This window comes from Myotis brandtii, unplaced genomic scaffold, assembly GCF_000412655.1.
Source record: "Myotis brandtii unplaced genomic scaffold, ASM41265v1 scaffold3686, whole genome shotgun sequence".
NCBI classification, from domain to species: Eukaryota; Metazoa; Chordata; class Mammalia; order Chiroptera; family Vespertilionidae; genus Myotis; species Myotis brandtii.
In genome coordinates this window covers 114,473-130,241 of record NW_005364160.1, presented here as the reverse complement: position 1 = coordinate 130,241, position 15,769 = coordinate 114,473, and the positions used below count along the sequence as shown (strand labels likewise).

Genomic DNA, 15,769 nt, shown 5'->3' with positions numbered 1-15,769 from the left:
GGAGGAAACATAGCCAGTAAACCAGAAGGAAGACACTTGCCAAATGTTTGTAGTCATATGGTCACAGTGATTCAATGTTATACACACACATCTGAGGTTAGCACAGATGATGCATCAAAGATTTTGGACATGAGCATAAAATAATATTTACCAGGGAAGAAAAGGAAGAAAGGAAATAAAGCAAGAAAGGTTTACAATGGGAGGTGATATTAGTCAGATATAGGCACACCCACTCTAAGATGACTATAAACAAGTTAACCTTGAAGATTTCAAAAATTCCCAGGACCAGAGTGTCTTTAACTGTACAATGGGGCCTCATCCTCTTGGACCATTGGATCTACACGAACTTCCTTCACTCCACAGAAAACTCTCTCTCTGAGTATATTGGCTATTTTGTTGTTTTGTTTCTTAGCATCCGTTTGTCCTTTTTCTGATAACAGTACTCTTCCTCTACCAAGGACAGGTGAGGCTGCGGGACTTGGTGATCAAAGTGCTTGCCCTAGCACCAAACAAAGACTGGCCAAACAGATGCTCTCCCTGGATTTTTAACCTTGAGCAATGAATGACTAAAGACCTGAAAATGTACTTTCCTCATTCAGAGGTGCCCTGGGAAGACTCCGTTTTGCCCTGTTTACCATTTTTTCCAAGTCAGGCTCATTTAGCCTTCCCTCCAATTCTGCTAGTTGCAAGATGAAGAATCCAATAGAGGCAAACTTAAGGAAGGGAGAATAGATTCCCACACCATTCTCACAAGTTCCTTTTCTGCTTATAGTAGCCATAATTAGTTTCTGTTGCTAGCAATCAATGAGATCTAACTGCCTATACACAGGTCACCACCAAGTTTCTCATTTCCAAATCCAATTGCCTTTTCTCAGCCCTCACCCCACACCCCAACTCACAGTTAAGGCCTTCATGACACAAACCAAATTCTTTATACAAAAATTATTTTCCCACATAGTTTCAGTGCAAAACAACAACAACAAAAACAACAAACAAAAAAACCCCACAAAACATGAAAAGCAGAGCTTCCCTATTTGAAGGACCTGAGTCCCCTTTGTTATCCCTAGGGTTTTGAGAGCACAGCTTTCAAACCTCTTTCAGAGGACAGTTGTTGGCATCAAAGGGTCTTGAATTTGATTCCTAACTCCTGTCATTATTGGTTATGTGACTTCAGAGAACAGATTAAGGCTCCGAGCTTCAACTTTTTGTCTTTAAAATGGGAAAAAAACCTCCCAAGGTTGTTGTGAGGTTTCAAGATGAACATCCATGTGCACTTGTCACACAATATGTGCTAAATAAGTGGTGCTGGGTATTGTTCTATTATATTACACCACTCTCAGAGATTACCTCTCTCAGAGTTACCCACAGACTTTTACCACCACATCAAGACACTTTCTACCACATTTGCCCTCTGAGGTACCCAGCAATTGGGGATCCCCATACCTTGTCTGAGCCTCAGTTTCCTGCACGTAAAATAGGATGATGATGCCATCCCAGTGGGCACCTTTGAAAGCCTATCTGCAATTATGACTGTAAGGTGCTAGCAATGTGCCTGGCACACAGTAGGTGCTCAGTACCTGTCACTTTCCACTCCATAACCACTCCTCTGAGTCTACAATACTCAATCTTTTTCCCATTCTTTTGTTTGTTTGTTTTTCACCCTCGGTTGTTGGCTTTGCACATTGCCTGGGGTAGAGCATTTTCACCTGGGTGTCCCATCTTCTTAAACTCAACACCTTTATCGGTAAGACCAGCTAAAGCTCCTGCTTCGTTATTTAGGGCAAGAGGTTCATAACCGCAGCATCACTGTTGACACTTCCTCTTCTTCCCTGTCCAACGTCACCACATCCAATCTTCCTTCTGAACGTTCTCACACCCATCTGTTGGCTTCTCTGCAGCACAGGCTTTTGTTACCTCAAGGCTGAATGATCACATGCACCCCCTATATCCTTTCTAACTCCATTCTATTGTATATCCTCACTTGGCTGTCTAACCTGCATCCCAAACATAACATCTCAAAATCAAATTCTTGATTCCTCCTTACCAGGCTTCTTCCATCTCATAAATGGCAACTTGATTTTCCCAGGTGCCCAGGCCAAAAGCCATATAGTCATCCACAACTCCTCCCTTTCTGTCATAACCCACAGAAATCTATCAGCTAAACCTATTGACTCTGGCTTTAAATATATAATTACTTCCAGAATCTACTTCTCACCATTTCCATCATTCTTTCCTCATCCAAGTATTATGTTGGCCCCTCTTCCATCTATTCCATCCATTTTCCACATGTAGCCACTTGTGAGTGCTCCAGTGGACAACCCAACTAAGCTCCCAGCCAACAGCCAGCACCAAATGCTAGTCTTGTGACGGAGCATGGACGTCTAGCTCAATCAAGCCTTCTGATGACTGTCGCCTCAGCCACCATCTGACCCAACCTCATCCAGAACCCAGCTGATCCAAGTCAGCCCACAAGACCACAAAAGACAATAACAAAGTGTTCTAAGCCACCAGTTTTGGGGATGGTTCATTGTGCACAATAGATCACCATAACAGTGGTAAACCAGATGAACAATGTATCTGCCCTTGGAGTATATTCTCTAGTGAAGAAAATAAGCAAATAAATTACTAAATAGAAACTATCAATAAATGCTGTAAAAAATTATGTCATTGTAAGTTAGGGGTGGGGGGGCGGGAAAGTGCTCTCTGAAGAATTGACATTTGTGCTGAGATCCAAACGATGAGTAAGACCTATCCATTCAATCATCTAGGGACTGAGTGTTGAAAAAAAGGCTAAAGCTCTTGACATAGTCACTCTTGTATGGGGAACAGTCTTTTTTCACACATTTAGATCCTTTCAGAGGTGGTAGTAAGTGGCAGCTAGGATACATTCATCACATTCCAGATAAACTGCAGAATATTATGCAGTTGCATGTTATAAACCATTAAATGGAACTGTTCAAGACATTTTTATAGTTGTGATGCACAAAATAAAAAAGTGTCCATTAAATATTGCTTCAGTAAAATGTGCATAGTTTGCTGCCCATGATGAGTAAAAAAGTATTTATTAAAATTTAAAATTTTTAAATAAAAATAAGTAAGTAAATAAAATTAGTATGTATCATCCTGGTCATAAGAGAAGGGGATGTGGGCTCAGGGGGAGGTAGCATTTCTTTCTACTGCCACCAGGGGGCAGGCAGGGCTTCCATAAAGAGTGGTTCCTAGTGGCTGAAGAAGGGGTGACTTTTTTTTTTTTTTTAAATATATTTTATTGACTTTTCACAGAGAGGAAGGGAGAGGGATAGAGAGTTAGAAACATCGATGAGAGAGGAACATCGATCAGCTGCCTCCTGCACACCTCCTACTGGGGATGTGCCCGCAACCAAGGCACATGCCCTTGACCAGAATCGAACCTGGGACCCTTCAGTCTGCAGGCCGACGCTCCATCCACTGAGCCAAACCGGTTAGGGCAGAAGGGGTGACTTTAATTCCAAAGAAAACCAGCAGTATCTTCCACCTCCTGTGCATACTTTTGAGAGACTAGAGACTCAAATAAAGAACAAGGTGGAATGGGTACAGTAGTGGACCAGGGTGAGGCCTATCACTGATGCCAGTGGGCTTTAGGCTACCCCAGAGGAAGACTGTGACCCATTTGGAAGAGAAATTGTGGCACTCCTTGGGCACTGGAGGGACTTCCCATAGATGACTTCCAGGAGGTGACACTACACAAGAAAATGTTATTTGTTCCTTCCTTAAAAGCAGCAGCCAGCACATTTAAAAAGCAGTCAGGAGTCAATGAAATTAAAAACCTATGTGCTTTCAATAAGTTGCTTTGTACTATAGTGTTTAAAACACTTCAGCACCATAATCAACATAGTCCTCAAAAATACCCAAACACATGAATTTCTTAAGGCAGAAACCATCACCATATTTTCCAAAGAAGGAAACTGGATCAGAGAGATGAAGCAACTTGCCCAAGATCACACAGCAACATCAAGAGTTACTGAAGCCAAACTCTTCTAATTCATACCATTACTATTGTAGTTATTAATGAATAATGACCAATAATAATTAAATAACTTATTATTACTTGTTAACAGTATTATTATTACTGTTATCAGAGCTGCCATTCATTGAGGGGTTACTCTGTCAGGCACTTGTACAAAATGTATCTCCATGCCTTAGGTCATGTTCTACTAAAAACATATTCTCCTCCCATATTAATTAGAATTCTTAATTCTTAGAAACTGAGAAGCCTAACTTGCCCTGAGCTCAAGGACGGAATGAATATAGAAAAAGATGGAAAGGTGAAGTTTTTCCCCTTTATTTCCCTACTCCCTTTCATGTTCTTAACTGTTACTCAGAGATTTGAACTCTGAAGATTGAGGATAGCTTTTGACTGATATTTAAAGTAGTTTATATTTCTGGGTGCTTATATAGTTTTTAAAATATGAACATTAAAATATTTATTTTAGCCCAGATAGAGTGGCAGAGTGGTTGAGCATCGACCTATGAACCAGGAGGTCATGGTTTAATTCCTGGTCAGGACACATGCCCAGGTTGCAGGCTCGATCCCCAGTGTGGGGTGTGCAGGAGGCAGCCAATCAAATGGTTCTCTCTCATCTTTGATGCTTCTATCTCTCTCTCTCTCCCTCTCCCTTACTCTCTGAAATCAATAAAAAAATACATTTTTAAAGTATTTTAAAATAGCCGAAACCGGTTTGGCTCAGTGGATAGAGCGTCGGTCTGTGGACTGAAAGGTCCCAGGTTCGATTCCGGTCAAGGGCATGTACCTGGGTTGTGGGCACATCCCCAGTAGGAGATGTGCAGGAGGCAGCTGATCGATGGTTCTCTCTCATCCATGATTCTAACTCTCTCTCTCTCTCTCTCTCTCTCTCTTCTTCTCTGTAAAAAATCAATAAAATATATTTTTTTAAAAAGTATTTTAAAATAAAAACAACATATACAATAGTGTTTAGTTAGTAGGTCACATCAATTCAAGAGATGGAACTTCTAGTGTATAAATCCACCCATTGTTCTTCCCGTTTTAATTAAGACAAAATCCAGATAAAATTGATAAAATATGTAATTAACTATTAACTATTCTAAAGTAGCAATTCAGTGGGATTTCACTAATAAATAATGACACTGAGCATCAAAGGGAGAGGGAGGAGAGAGAGAGAGAGAGAAAGAGAGAGAGAGAGGGAAAGAGAGAGAGAGAGAGAGAGAGAGAGAGAGAGAGAGAGAGAGAGAGAGAGAGAGAGAGAGAGAGAGAGAGAGAGAGAACTGAGCACCTGCTATGTGCCAAGTCAGAACTAACCATCCTTTTCTTCTCTCCCAGAAAAATGCATCAACCCTTCCCTGGTTCACTGAATCACAGCACTGATTCCAATGTGTTTTTGGTTTGCGTTTGTCTATCTCACTGATAACTTGATAGTAGAGATGTAGTAACAAGGAGTTAGATTCTGAAGGTAAAGCAGATTTGCTGATGGGGTCCACAGGGGGTGTGAGAGAGAAGAATCAAGGATGACTCCAAGGTTTTTGGCTGGGGCAACTGAAAGAGGAGAGGTGCCATTAACAGAGATGAGCCGACTACAGGTGAGCATGTTTGGGGTGAGGGTAGAGGGTATTATAAGCTCAGTTTTGGAGATATTATATCTGAGATGCCTTTAGACAGCCCCGTGCAGGTGGCAACCTGGATTCAGGGAGAGGGTCTAGGCTAGAGATATGGGGTGTTGTCACCGCACAGATTACATATGACACGGTAGTGGATGTCATTTCCAGGTACTGCCTTGGCAGGGGGTATAAAAGGCAGCCAGGCCACAACTGCATGCTCCATGCAGACTGCCAAGACCACTTAGCTTCAGACATCCACACACCTGGCCCTTCGCATTTACACCTGCTTATTTACTGCTTTGGGAATAAACTCAAGTCAAAGCATCTTGATTAAGTTGCTCCCTTTGTACTCACAGATGAACACATCACTTATGTGTCCTGAGGGCTCTTGGGAACCCTCAGAGGCAACCTAAACAGTCCCATCTGTGTTGGCTCCACGAACATCACTACCACCATTGTGTTAAAGGCAGTTGCACTCTTACTTGTGGGGTTCACAGGTGCCCCTCGCCCTATCCATCCCTACCCCTGGACTCCAAATCCCAAGCCAGAATAGCCTATACCCTTTCATACATTTATCATTTGCTAACTGAGCACTTACATGTCCTGACCTATATCAGGTTCAGATTGGAAGTCAGCCCCCGAGCCTCTAGGAAGCCCAGAGTCTAATGGAAATTAAAGGAAAGTAACACCCAGGGTGATAAAGAATATGTCAAGGTACGTCAGGGAGCTGTGGGAGCAGAAGGAAGGGGCACCTACAGCAGCCCAGTGTTTCAGGGAAGACTTCCTGGAGGAAGCAACAACTTATCTGGTTTTGTAAGAGTGGCTCAGGCAGTTGAATGGGGTGTGTGGTTGGTGGAACAGGGCATTCTAAGCCAAGCCACTATGTTGGGAGGGAGGGACAGACTGCATGTCACTCATACAGTTGATGCCAATTGTGCCAGAGGAAGAGACGGAAGATAGAGCAGGGATGGGCATCCACCTAAGGACCTGTTTTACAGGAATCCAGAATTATATAACCAGAAGGGGAGGTGGGCAAGGGCAGGCTTCAACCCAATGGGCTTGGCTTCAAAGCCCGTGGGCGCTCTAAGGACCACCTGCAACACAAGCTCATGAGGAGCCTGGTAAAAATTCGAAGGCCGGGCTACACCCAGCCCAACTGAATCCATAGGGTCTGGACCCCAGGAAACGGCATCATTTTCACTCTTACTTGTGGGAAACAAACAGTTGTGGTGAACAATCATCAGAAAACTGCCACACACAGCTCCCGCCTCTGCAGCTCTGCCCTTGCTGATAGGGGCCTGGTTCTCAGGGCCCCTAGGAAAGGCGGAGGATGATTCCTTTACATGGTCATGGATGTACTTACACAGACGCTCCCAGCCAAACCCGGGGAGTCCTGGGAACGACTGTCAGAGGAGGCCAGTAGGGGAGGAGTAAGCAGACTGGCTGCAGTGGGAGGAGATAGGGGAGTTTAGCAAACAAGCCCTAGTCCCCAGTTCTTCCCAGCCTTAAAGAGACAGGAGGCAAAGAACCAAGGAAACAGTCATTTTTTATTTCACAACCAGTACATCCCATCTACCACACCACCATGGTAGCACAGCCGGGATCGAGGCCAGTGCTGCCCGAGAGAACTTTCTGCGCTGATGGAAATGTCTGCCCAGTACAGTAGCCACTTAACCACTTCCGGTTACTAAGCACCTGAAATGTGGCTGGCACAGTGGGGGGAGTGAAATTTTAATTTAAATTAACTTAAATTCAAATGCCACATTGGCTCGTTGCTACTGTACTACACAGTGCAGCTCTAAGCTCTGGCCTAGCCCAGGGGCACTTTGGGGAGAGCAAGTACCAGAAACAGTCCTTGGGGTCACAGCACCCCTCCCCAGAGAGAAAGAGCAGCCGGGCCATGAAGGGTCAGGGCTCAGGGTCTCAGAGCGGGGGCACGCCGCGGGCACGCCGGATAAGGTTAGCCAGCCTCTTGGCCAGGCCGCCCGTTCTGGGCTCCTCGATGTGGAAGGTCCGGGTGAGGAGGTTGTAGAAGGAGCCGTAGCACACGGCCACCACCGTGCACGTGAGGCAGATGACGTTGTAGGGCATGCTGAAGTCCGGCGTTGGCAGGCTCACCAGCAGCGGCTCCGTGTAGAGCCGCATGAAGTAGCTAGAACTGTCGGAGACTGGGAACCTGAGGGTCAGGGAGGAGTGGTGAGGCAGGACCCCTGCTCCTCCCTACCGTACCCCATTCCCCTCGGGCTGCACTGGGCCAATGCTCGGTGGTCGGGATTTCCAAAGTTCTCTTAGCCTCCCAGCCTTTCCAACAGAAGACATCTGAGATGAAGGTCCATACATAAAGCTGACGGAGAGCTGCCTGTGCTGCGGGGAAAGGGCCCTGCCCTCACTTGGCTGCCTCTTCCACAGCCGTCGTTCTCAGCTAAAGGCCGCCTCCTCAGAGAAGCCTTCCTGGACACCCACCAGGTCACTCCCAGCACCACCTGGGACCCCACTGCTCTCTAGAGCAGAACCTCCCCTCTGGCGGCTCTCAGGGTCCCTAGAGAAGGCGGAGGATGGTTCATTTTCATGGTCATGAATGTGCTTAGCAGTAGCCGGGCAGGGGCAAGCCTTCTGTTTACTGTTGGGCAGCAGGCACTCTCTGGAGTTCCTGGCATTCCATAAGTGCTCAATCAAATCCTTGCTAAGAGCATCCGTGAGTAAATATAGGCTTTAGATACTGCTCTTCTCGCCTATCTATTCTTCTGGAAACTTTAGAATCATTTTATAAAGTCTGTATTAACATGACAGACCACTGGGACCCTTATTAGGACTGAGTGAAATCTCCACGTTGCTGGTGGAGAGGCAACACTGAGCCCAGCCCACCCTGCAGGAACCGGACCATCTGAGCCGATGCCCCCTGAGGTCACACTTACAGGCTGCTGAAGAGGGGACTCTCTTCCCAGTCCACGGGTTTGGCTGCCACCACGCTGGGCACGAGGGCACTGAGGACAGACGGGCTGCAGAGAAGCAGGCGGGTATTCCGTGAGGCAGGGTTGATGGCAGATAAGGTGGGTCAGGAGGGCGGGGGCAGCACGTGGGGGTCGTAGCCCACCTGACGTAGAAGCCGTGGTTGGGGTCCGGGGTGTACTCCGTCCACTTGAGCAGCGCCCGCTCAAACTGGATGGAGACCTTGGTGACTGAGCTGGCCGGCAGCTGAATGAGCATCTCCAGGAGGTGGGGCTGCAGCCGGTCCTGGGCAGGCTGGTAGTGGATGTAACCTGGAGACAGGCACGGCTCAAGCATCCCCCACACCTCCTCCCTGGGGTCAGACTACCTGCACCTCCTGCCCCACCTATCGAGGCCTTGAGGCCCGGATCTGGGCACCCAGAGGTGGGCTCTGGATCACCGAAGCCGGGCAGGCTCAGGGAAGGGAGCAGGGTCTTAAAAAAGGAAAAAGGTGTTTCCAGGGCAGCCATCCAGGCAAGCAACGGATCAATCTTCACATCACGAAAACTGGGCAGCAGACATCAAGTGCCAGAAGTGATGCAACAAGAAGTTCACAGAACCACCTGGGCGTTTTCCCGCCAAAAACAGGGGACCTGAATCTAATGAAGTCTCTAACACTAACCGTCAATATCCAAGAAAGACAGGGGATGGAGGAACATGTAAACACTGACACAGCACAAATCCAGAATGTAGCACATTCCGTACAACAAATGACCCAGCTTGCCCAACAAAACAAAACAAAAAATGGAAACTGTTAGAGATTAAAAGAGACTCAGGCCCTGGCGGGTAGCTCGGTTGGTCAGAGCCTTGTCCCGATATGCCAAGGTTGCAGGTTTGATCCCCGGTCACAGCACATACAAGAATCAACCAATGGATGCATAAATAAGTGGAACAACAAACTGGTATTTCTCTCTTTCTCCCCCCCTTCCTCTCTCTTTCTCAAATCAATAGATTTTTTTAAAAAGAGAGAGAGATTTTTTTAAAGATATTGGGGGAAACAGGAATAATGATGATAGGCCATATATTTTTTTTAAGTCCTTTATCTGTTGAGACATATACTAAAGTACTTAAAGGCGAAGTGACATGATGTCTAGACTTATTTAAGATACTCCAGCAGAAAAACAGCCACACTAGAAAAAAGTGTGTGGTGGCGGGGAGGGGGGATGATAAAAATGAAAGGAAGCCGGAGACTGCTGAAGCTGCTGGCGGGTGCAGGGGAGCTGATTGCCTATTCCAGCTGTGTTTGAAGTTTTCCAGAGCAAAAGGTAAAAATAACCCTACAAAATACATAGATAGGATGTTCAAAGCAGGTATTTTGAAGGTGGTACAAGTAGTGGTGCTGACAGTGAGTAAAACTATTAACCACAGGCTTGAAAACATGGGAAACGACAGAGGGGTTTCAAGAAGACGTGAAGCCTGGCCATCGGGGGTGTGCGATGACTTTCCCTGAGAAGCCCTTTCTGAAGCATCAGTCTCTCCCCACTCCAGAGAATAACAAGTGCTTTATTTAGTGCCATCCTGGCACCTAACAAAAGCAATCCAGGAAATATTGACTCCCCTTCAGAAAAATAATAGGAAATAAAAATAAAGTTTAAAACCGACACTTCTTCCCTTTTAAGGAAGCAAAAACCATCCTCTCCAGGCCTGTAATCTTCTTTATTCCCAATACTCTGCTGTTCTTGCTAGCCCTTCCACTAGCAGAAAGAGCCTGTGAACCATCACAAAAGATGGTGCCTGGAGCCCCAGGAAGGAGAAAGTGAAAAAGACAGGAAACTACTGCCCTCCTCAGGCCTCACTAAGAATCACCAGTCTATGTGTGGATCATTTTTGCTTTATAAATTACTCCAGACCTGGCATTAGTGAGGCTACCCTTTCCATTTGTCAAACTATCCCTAACGTTTTCTGCCTGTGTAGTTTTTCTGGGGTATGGACTTCAGGAATTACCCTGAGAAATGAGGGTTTGGGAGACCTGGAGGAGAGCAGGGTGGGTAGAGGTGGGGAGACTAGCTCTCACTTGGCTTGTTCTCCTTGCCCTTGGAGGTGATGGTAAGGGTGTGCACATACAGCCGCAGGTACCAGGGCACGATGTCCAGGAGCAGCACGGGGAAGGCCCGGTACGGGTGGGTGTTGTACAGCAGCGTGCTCAGCTCCCCGCTCTGCAGCCCATAGCCACTCACGTACCGCTGGGCGTGCAGGAAGGGCACTGGCGGGGCCTCTGCGTAGACCAAAGTCAGCAGTTAATAGCTCCTCGAGGACAGGGTCACTCCCCACTGCCACTCCCCAGGTCACATTCAGAGTCTCAAAGCCAGGAGGACATGGTGAAGAACTTTGCCATCAGAACTGGGAAACCTGCGATCTGGAATCATCCCCATCTCCCCCAGCCCACAGCAACACAGAACTACTGTTATTTCCTAAATAGTCGTATGTGCTGAGCTCTGTGCCCCTGCCAACCATACCAGGTGCTCTCATGGTATTCTGCACTTTGCCTGGGTAACACTGAACTCAATCGCAATTAATTAATTGTTTGATGTCTGCCTCAACTAGCAGACATTGTTTCTCAAATGCAGATGCTATCTTCTGTCTTCAAAAAATGTTTGTTGATGAAATGAATGCATGGACAAATTCCCTATTTTACTAGTACATTAGGTATCTCATCCAATCTGCGAGGTGTTTCTGTCCTCATTTTCCAGAGGAGGAAATAAGGTTAGGAACCTGCCCACGGTCAGAGAGCTTTGAAGAAATGGATGTAGAACCAGATGCTGACTCTAGAGATCTGAGTCTAAACACTAGCCTGTTATCGCATGATGATGAGCTGACATCTCAGTGTGTGGTGGCCCGCCCTCACCCACCATTCTCCGGGGGTCTCTTCCACTTGAGCTGGAGGTTGAGGTTGCGGGAGCTGTTGATCACAGCCGTGTTGAGCAAGTCGTAGACAGCGTAGGTCTTCCGGGTGCCCAGGATGACATCCTGGTACGTGGTGAGGGGAGGCGGGTTCACCTCCAATGTCTCATTGTCCTGGGGACACAGGGCAGGGCTGAGAAGTGAGCAGAGGGGCAGACTGGCCTTGGGGATGGGCAACGGCTATGGCTGGAGACCTTGGTACCTGGCTGTAGCTGGTGATGTCCACGTAGACTCGGCTCTCTGAAGCCAGGGGGCAGGGCTCTGTGAGGGTTCGGGAGAACATCCGGAAGAGGGACCAGTCTGGGGAGAAGAGAGCAGGGTTGAGCAGGGGCTGGGACTAGGACTGACGTGCACAGATAGGGTGGGGCTGGCAATGGGTGAGCAGAGATAGGTTGCCATGGTAGCTTACCTTTCTTCCCCTGCCCCGTGACGAAGGCATCAAATACAACGGAAAGAGTCTGCCTCAGCTCCCAGGAGATGCTGGTACACCGAGCATTCTATCCAAGGGCCAGACAGCAGCAATGAGGACATATCACTCCAACCCCAGAGCCTCTGGGACTCCTACCCAGACTTGGTCCCTTGTCTACAATGTATCCTTCCTACCCATTGATTTGCTACCACTCACTACTGAGCACTTGACCTTGTGCCATACCCTGTGCCAGCAGCTTTATGCATCAGTTGGAACCATTGCCAACAACCGTGGGAAGAACTACTACCATTACTCTCACTTGACAGATGGGGAAACCAGGCTCAGAAAAACAAAATGATTCACTCAAGGTCATGCCAGCCGGCGAGTGGCTGAGCTAGCAGGTATACTGCGTAGCTATTCTGAACCACTAAGCTCCATGACAAAGATTTATTGAACGCTTGCCAGGCAACCACTTGGTTTCCTTGGTGCGTGGCCAATGTCCCAAGAAGTCATCACTGTATCTACCATTTACTACTGGCTCAGCCTGGGCTACGTGCTTTGCCTGCACTTTCTCTCAGAGCCTCTGGATGGCACCCACCCCCATTCCCCATGACTTACTCTGCAAATAGGGCGGATGTGCACTGCCTGGGAGTGGTAGCTCGAGTGGAACAAGCGATCAGCCTTCAGCAGCATAGAGAGGCCTGCCTGGAGGAGGCGGGAAGAGATGTAAGGTCAGTGTCCTGGGCACCTGGGCATGAGGCAGAGGTTATCTGTAAACACACCTGGCTGACTGGCAGTGAAAGGGCATTTGCTAACTCCAGCCACTCTCTGGGGCTCCCACCCATGTTCAGACCACTCTGGCCTCACCTTGGAACTACAGGGCAAGAGCTTCTTCCAGGGGGTGAGGTTCTCGGTGCAGACAACCTCCCGTGGCAGCACGGCATAGCGTAGGAAATAGTGATCAGTGTCTGAGGAAGACAGAGGCCTGTCTGGGGCCCCACTCCTCCAGACCCACTCTCCTGCTCCCCATACACCTCTGGCGCCACCACCCTAATAGCCCAGCTGGGAGTGGGACCCTCCTCCCCCGGGAGAAGGCAATGCCCAGACAGCACAGTCTTGGGAAGCCTTCTTCTGGGGCCTGCACACCCAGGGGATGTATGATCTGGCCCCACGGAGGAAAGAGGAAGCTGAGGGAAAGGAAGCAAAGGTGTGGGCAAGAGGTAACAAGGAGAAGGAAAGGGCCACAGGGTTCTCACCATTGGCCAGCCCCAGGGGTTTGAAGGAGGCAGTGGGGGTGACCGTGTTGGTGGAGTCGATGAAGTTGAGAGAGGCGCAGAAGATCCCTGAGAGGACGTTACTGAGCTCCTTCCAAGATGTATCTACACTGGATGGAGACACAAACCCCCCACTGTCCCAGAGCAGCCTCTGCTCCTGTCCCAAAGCCTACGTTGGCTGCTACACCATTAGACCGGCTAGTTGATGGAGCTGGAACGGCATCACCGCCCCTGCCCAGCCCCTTCATCCTCGCTCCCTGAGCCACTCAGCTCTTTGCTCAGGTGATTCCTCTTCCTGCCTGGGAACGCCCCCCTTACTCCTCTCTGCCCACTTTCAAGGAGGCTCCCTCCTCAACCACAGCCTCCAACTGTACTGCTGCGGTTCTGACCATCTGAGCCTCTCCCTAGACTCTCCTGGGAAATGGCTAAGTGGTGGCAGCATCTTGTCCTAAGCATCGTTTCTCCTCAACCAGGAGGCTGTAAGCAATGAGGACAGGGAGCAAGTCTGAGTCGCCTATGGGTTTCACAACACCATGTGAAGTGCCCACGCCTCACAGGCTGACAACACTCGTTGATCCATACTTCTCTGGACCCTGGGCAGGAAGGTAAGTAAGTCTGGGTCCTACCTTCAGGGTGGGAGGTCTTACATCTATAAAGACTCACGAACAAGGGGAAACAAATATTCTGGGATTTAAAAAAATAAAACACACAAAAAACACAGCATTATCAAATTAGGTATTTTCTTCGTAGAGAAATACCAAACCAGATTTGCTCTCTATATTAATCATAGAAAGCACAAAACTAGAAATCTAAACATCAGCTCCACATTACAGGCAGTTAGGGGCTGAGGGAAGACAGTGATGGCAGAGCAGGTGGGGGAAAGGTAGGGACTAGTGTTCAGGTAGAAGCCTTGGCAAGTTTGTGGGGGGCACTGCTTGCTCCTCATTTGATATCACCTTAGTGCTGTCCTGGGTTTTTCGATAATCCTCTGTTCAGGGCTTTTCAATCGCTCCAAGCTTTGAGCCTCATATAAAGATTGCACACTTGAAGCCTGAAAGCTCTACCCAAACCAGAATTGTGTTTCATTTGGTGTGCACAACACTGACCCACATAGCATGTCTTAAATTTTTAATTTCTTACTGATATTTAAATTTGCAAATTTTCACAATAAAATCTAGATTTCATGTATCTCTTAAAAAAACAACAATAATCCAGAGGGGACGAGTGTCAGCCATCCTCTTAAGCTCTGTAGCCTGCCACAGTCCCCACCACTCCCTATTATCGCCCTAAAATTTATCTTATCATACTTGTGCAATTGATTTCTCCTAGTGGAACTAAGAGGAAATTGTGGTACAATAGCAATACCCAACCCCAACCCCTCCCGAACGAAAGCAATTCCTCTAATATAGAGATCTGGCATCTTGTAAGCCCATTCTAGCCCAACAGTGTTTTGTTTGGCCTTACATCCAAGTAAGCTTCAATTATTTGTTATCTGCCTCTGCAGAGCTACTTATGTGTTGTGTTACCTCCGGTCTGGAAGTAGGTAGGGGAAAGAAGTATATTCAGCAAAGTAAAGCATGCCACTCAGTGGTAACATTATTTCTTACTTCCAAGGCAGCTTTATCCCCATGGAATTACTGCCTGCTGGAACTGCTGTCCCCAATGGCAGAGGCAAGATAACACTTTCCCCTGCCACAGCCCCGCCATGGCCTGCAACAGGCCTCAAGGTGCGCACTCACTCCGTGACGGTGTCTTGGAACCAGACCCAGAGCTCGGCACCTGATGGGGCCTGCAGGAAGGGTGGCCCCCAGTACCGAGTCCTCCAAAAGCCTTGAGTGAGTGACAGGTGCAGCTCCCGGAGAGAATACTTGGCGATCAACTGCCCCAGGGCTTTGGGGAAGAGCCTATAATGAGAAACTAGAGAAGGGGGAAGCAGGTGAGAGATGATCCTGGTGGGAGGGTTCCCGGCCACCCCAAAGAAGCAGTAGACCCCAGGCTCTGGGATCAGAGAGATCTGAATTCCAGACCAGACTGTTACCAGCGATGGATCTTAAGCAAGTGCCTTTACCGCTCTACACCTCTAATTTCTTCCTAGTTATCTTTCCCAGAACGTAGCACCCGGTGTAAATGGCAACCAGCAACATCATCATCAGTGTTGTGGACAGAGGGCTCAACTGAAGTTCAGAGTGGCAGCCTGGAGCCGCGGAGCGAGCACTGGGCTGGGAGTCGCTGCCCCGCTCCGGACCTTGGCTTCATCAGCGGTACAATGGGGTTCTTCAATAACTATCCCATCCTCCCCCCACGGACCCACTGTGTCCGGCTCCTCGCCCACGGGCCAGAACCCCACCAGGACGAGGACCCTCCCGCAAGGCTTGCCCCCACCCACTCCCAGCAGGTGTCACAGTTAGTTTCTCCGTCCAGTGTCGTCCTCTCACCTTCTTCGCGCTGCAGCTCCGAATCCCAGCGCGTGCGGAACTGGAATGTGGCGGCTACGTCTCCAGAAGGCAGCGGGGTGATGACGAGCTCCTCCCGCAGGCTGTCGCGCGGGGGCTCTGCATGGCCCCAGCCGCCCCGCCCCAGGAGC

General features: G+C 48.3%; 1 protein-coding gene across 1 annotated transcript in view; it reads right to left on the bottom strand.

Annotated features, from left to right (window-relative positions):
* Positions 1–7,139: 7,139 nt before the first annotated feature.
* The window catches only part of PIGT (phosphatidylinositol glycan anchor biosynthesis, class T), an 8,809-nt gene continuing 179 nt past the window's right edge, over positions 7,140–15,769 (bottom strand). Inside the window, exons 2-13 of the mRNA XM_014544530.1 lie at positions 15,621–15,769; positions 14,925–15,102; positions 13,168–13,295; positions 12,779–12,879; positions 12,530–12,616; positions 11,912–11,999; positions 11,705–11,802; positions 11,451–11,616; positions 10,616–10,816; positions 8,708–8,873; positions 8,529–8,612; positions 7,140–7,789 (exon numbers count right to left, since the gene is read on the bottom strand). The exon at positions 15,621–15,769 is cut by the window's right edge and continues 1 nt beyond it. Coding sequence (XP_014400016.1) covers positions 7,537–7,789; positions 8,529–8,612; positions 8,708–8,873; positions 10,616–10,816; positions 11,451–11,616; positions 11,705–11,802; positions 11,912–11,999; positions 12,530–12,616; positions 12,779–12,879; positions 13,168–13,295; positions 14,925–15,102; positions 15,621–15,769 — 1,699 coding nt within the window. The 3' untranslated portion in view covers positions 7,140–7,536. The remainder of the gene's footprint in view (positions 7,790–8,528; positions 8,613–8,707; positions 8,874–10,615; positions 10,817–11,450; positions 11,617–11,704; positions 11,803–11,911; positions 12,000–12,529; positions 12,617–12,778; positions 12,880–13,167; positions 13,296–14,924; positions 15,103–15,620) is intronic.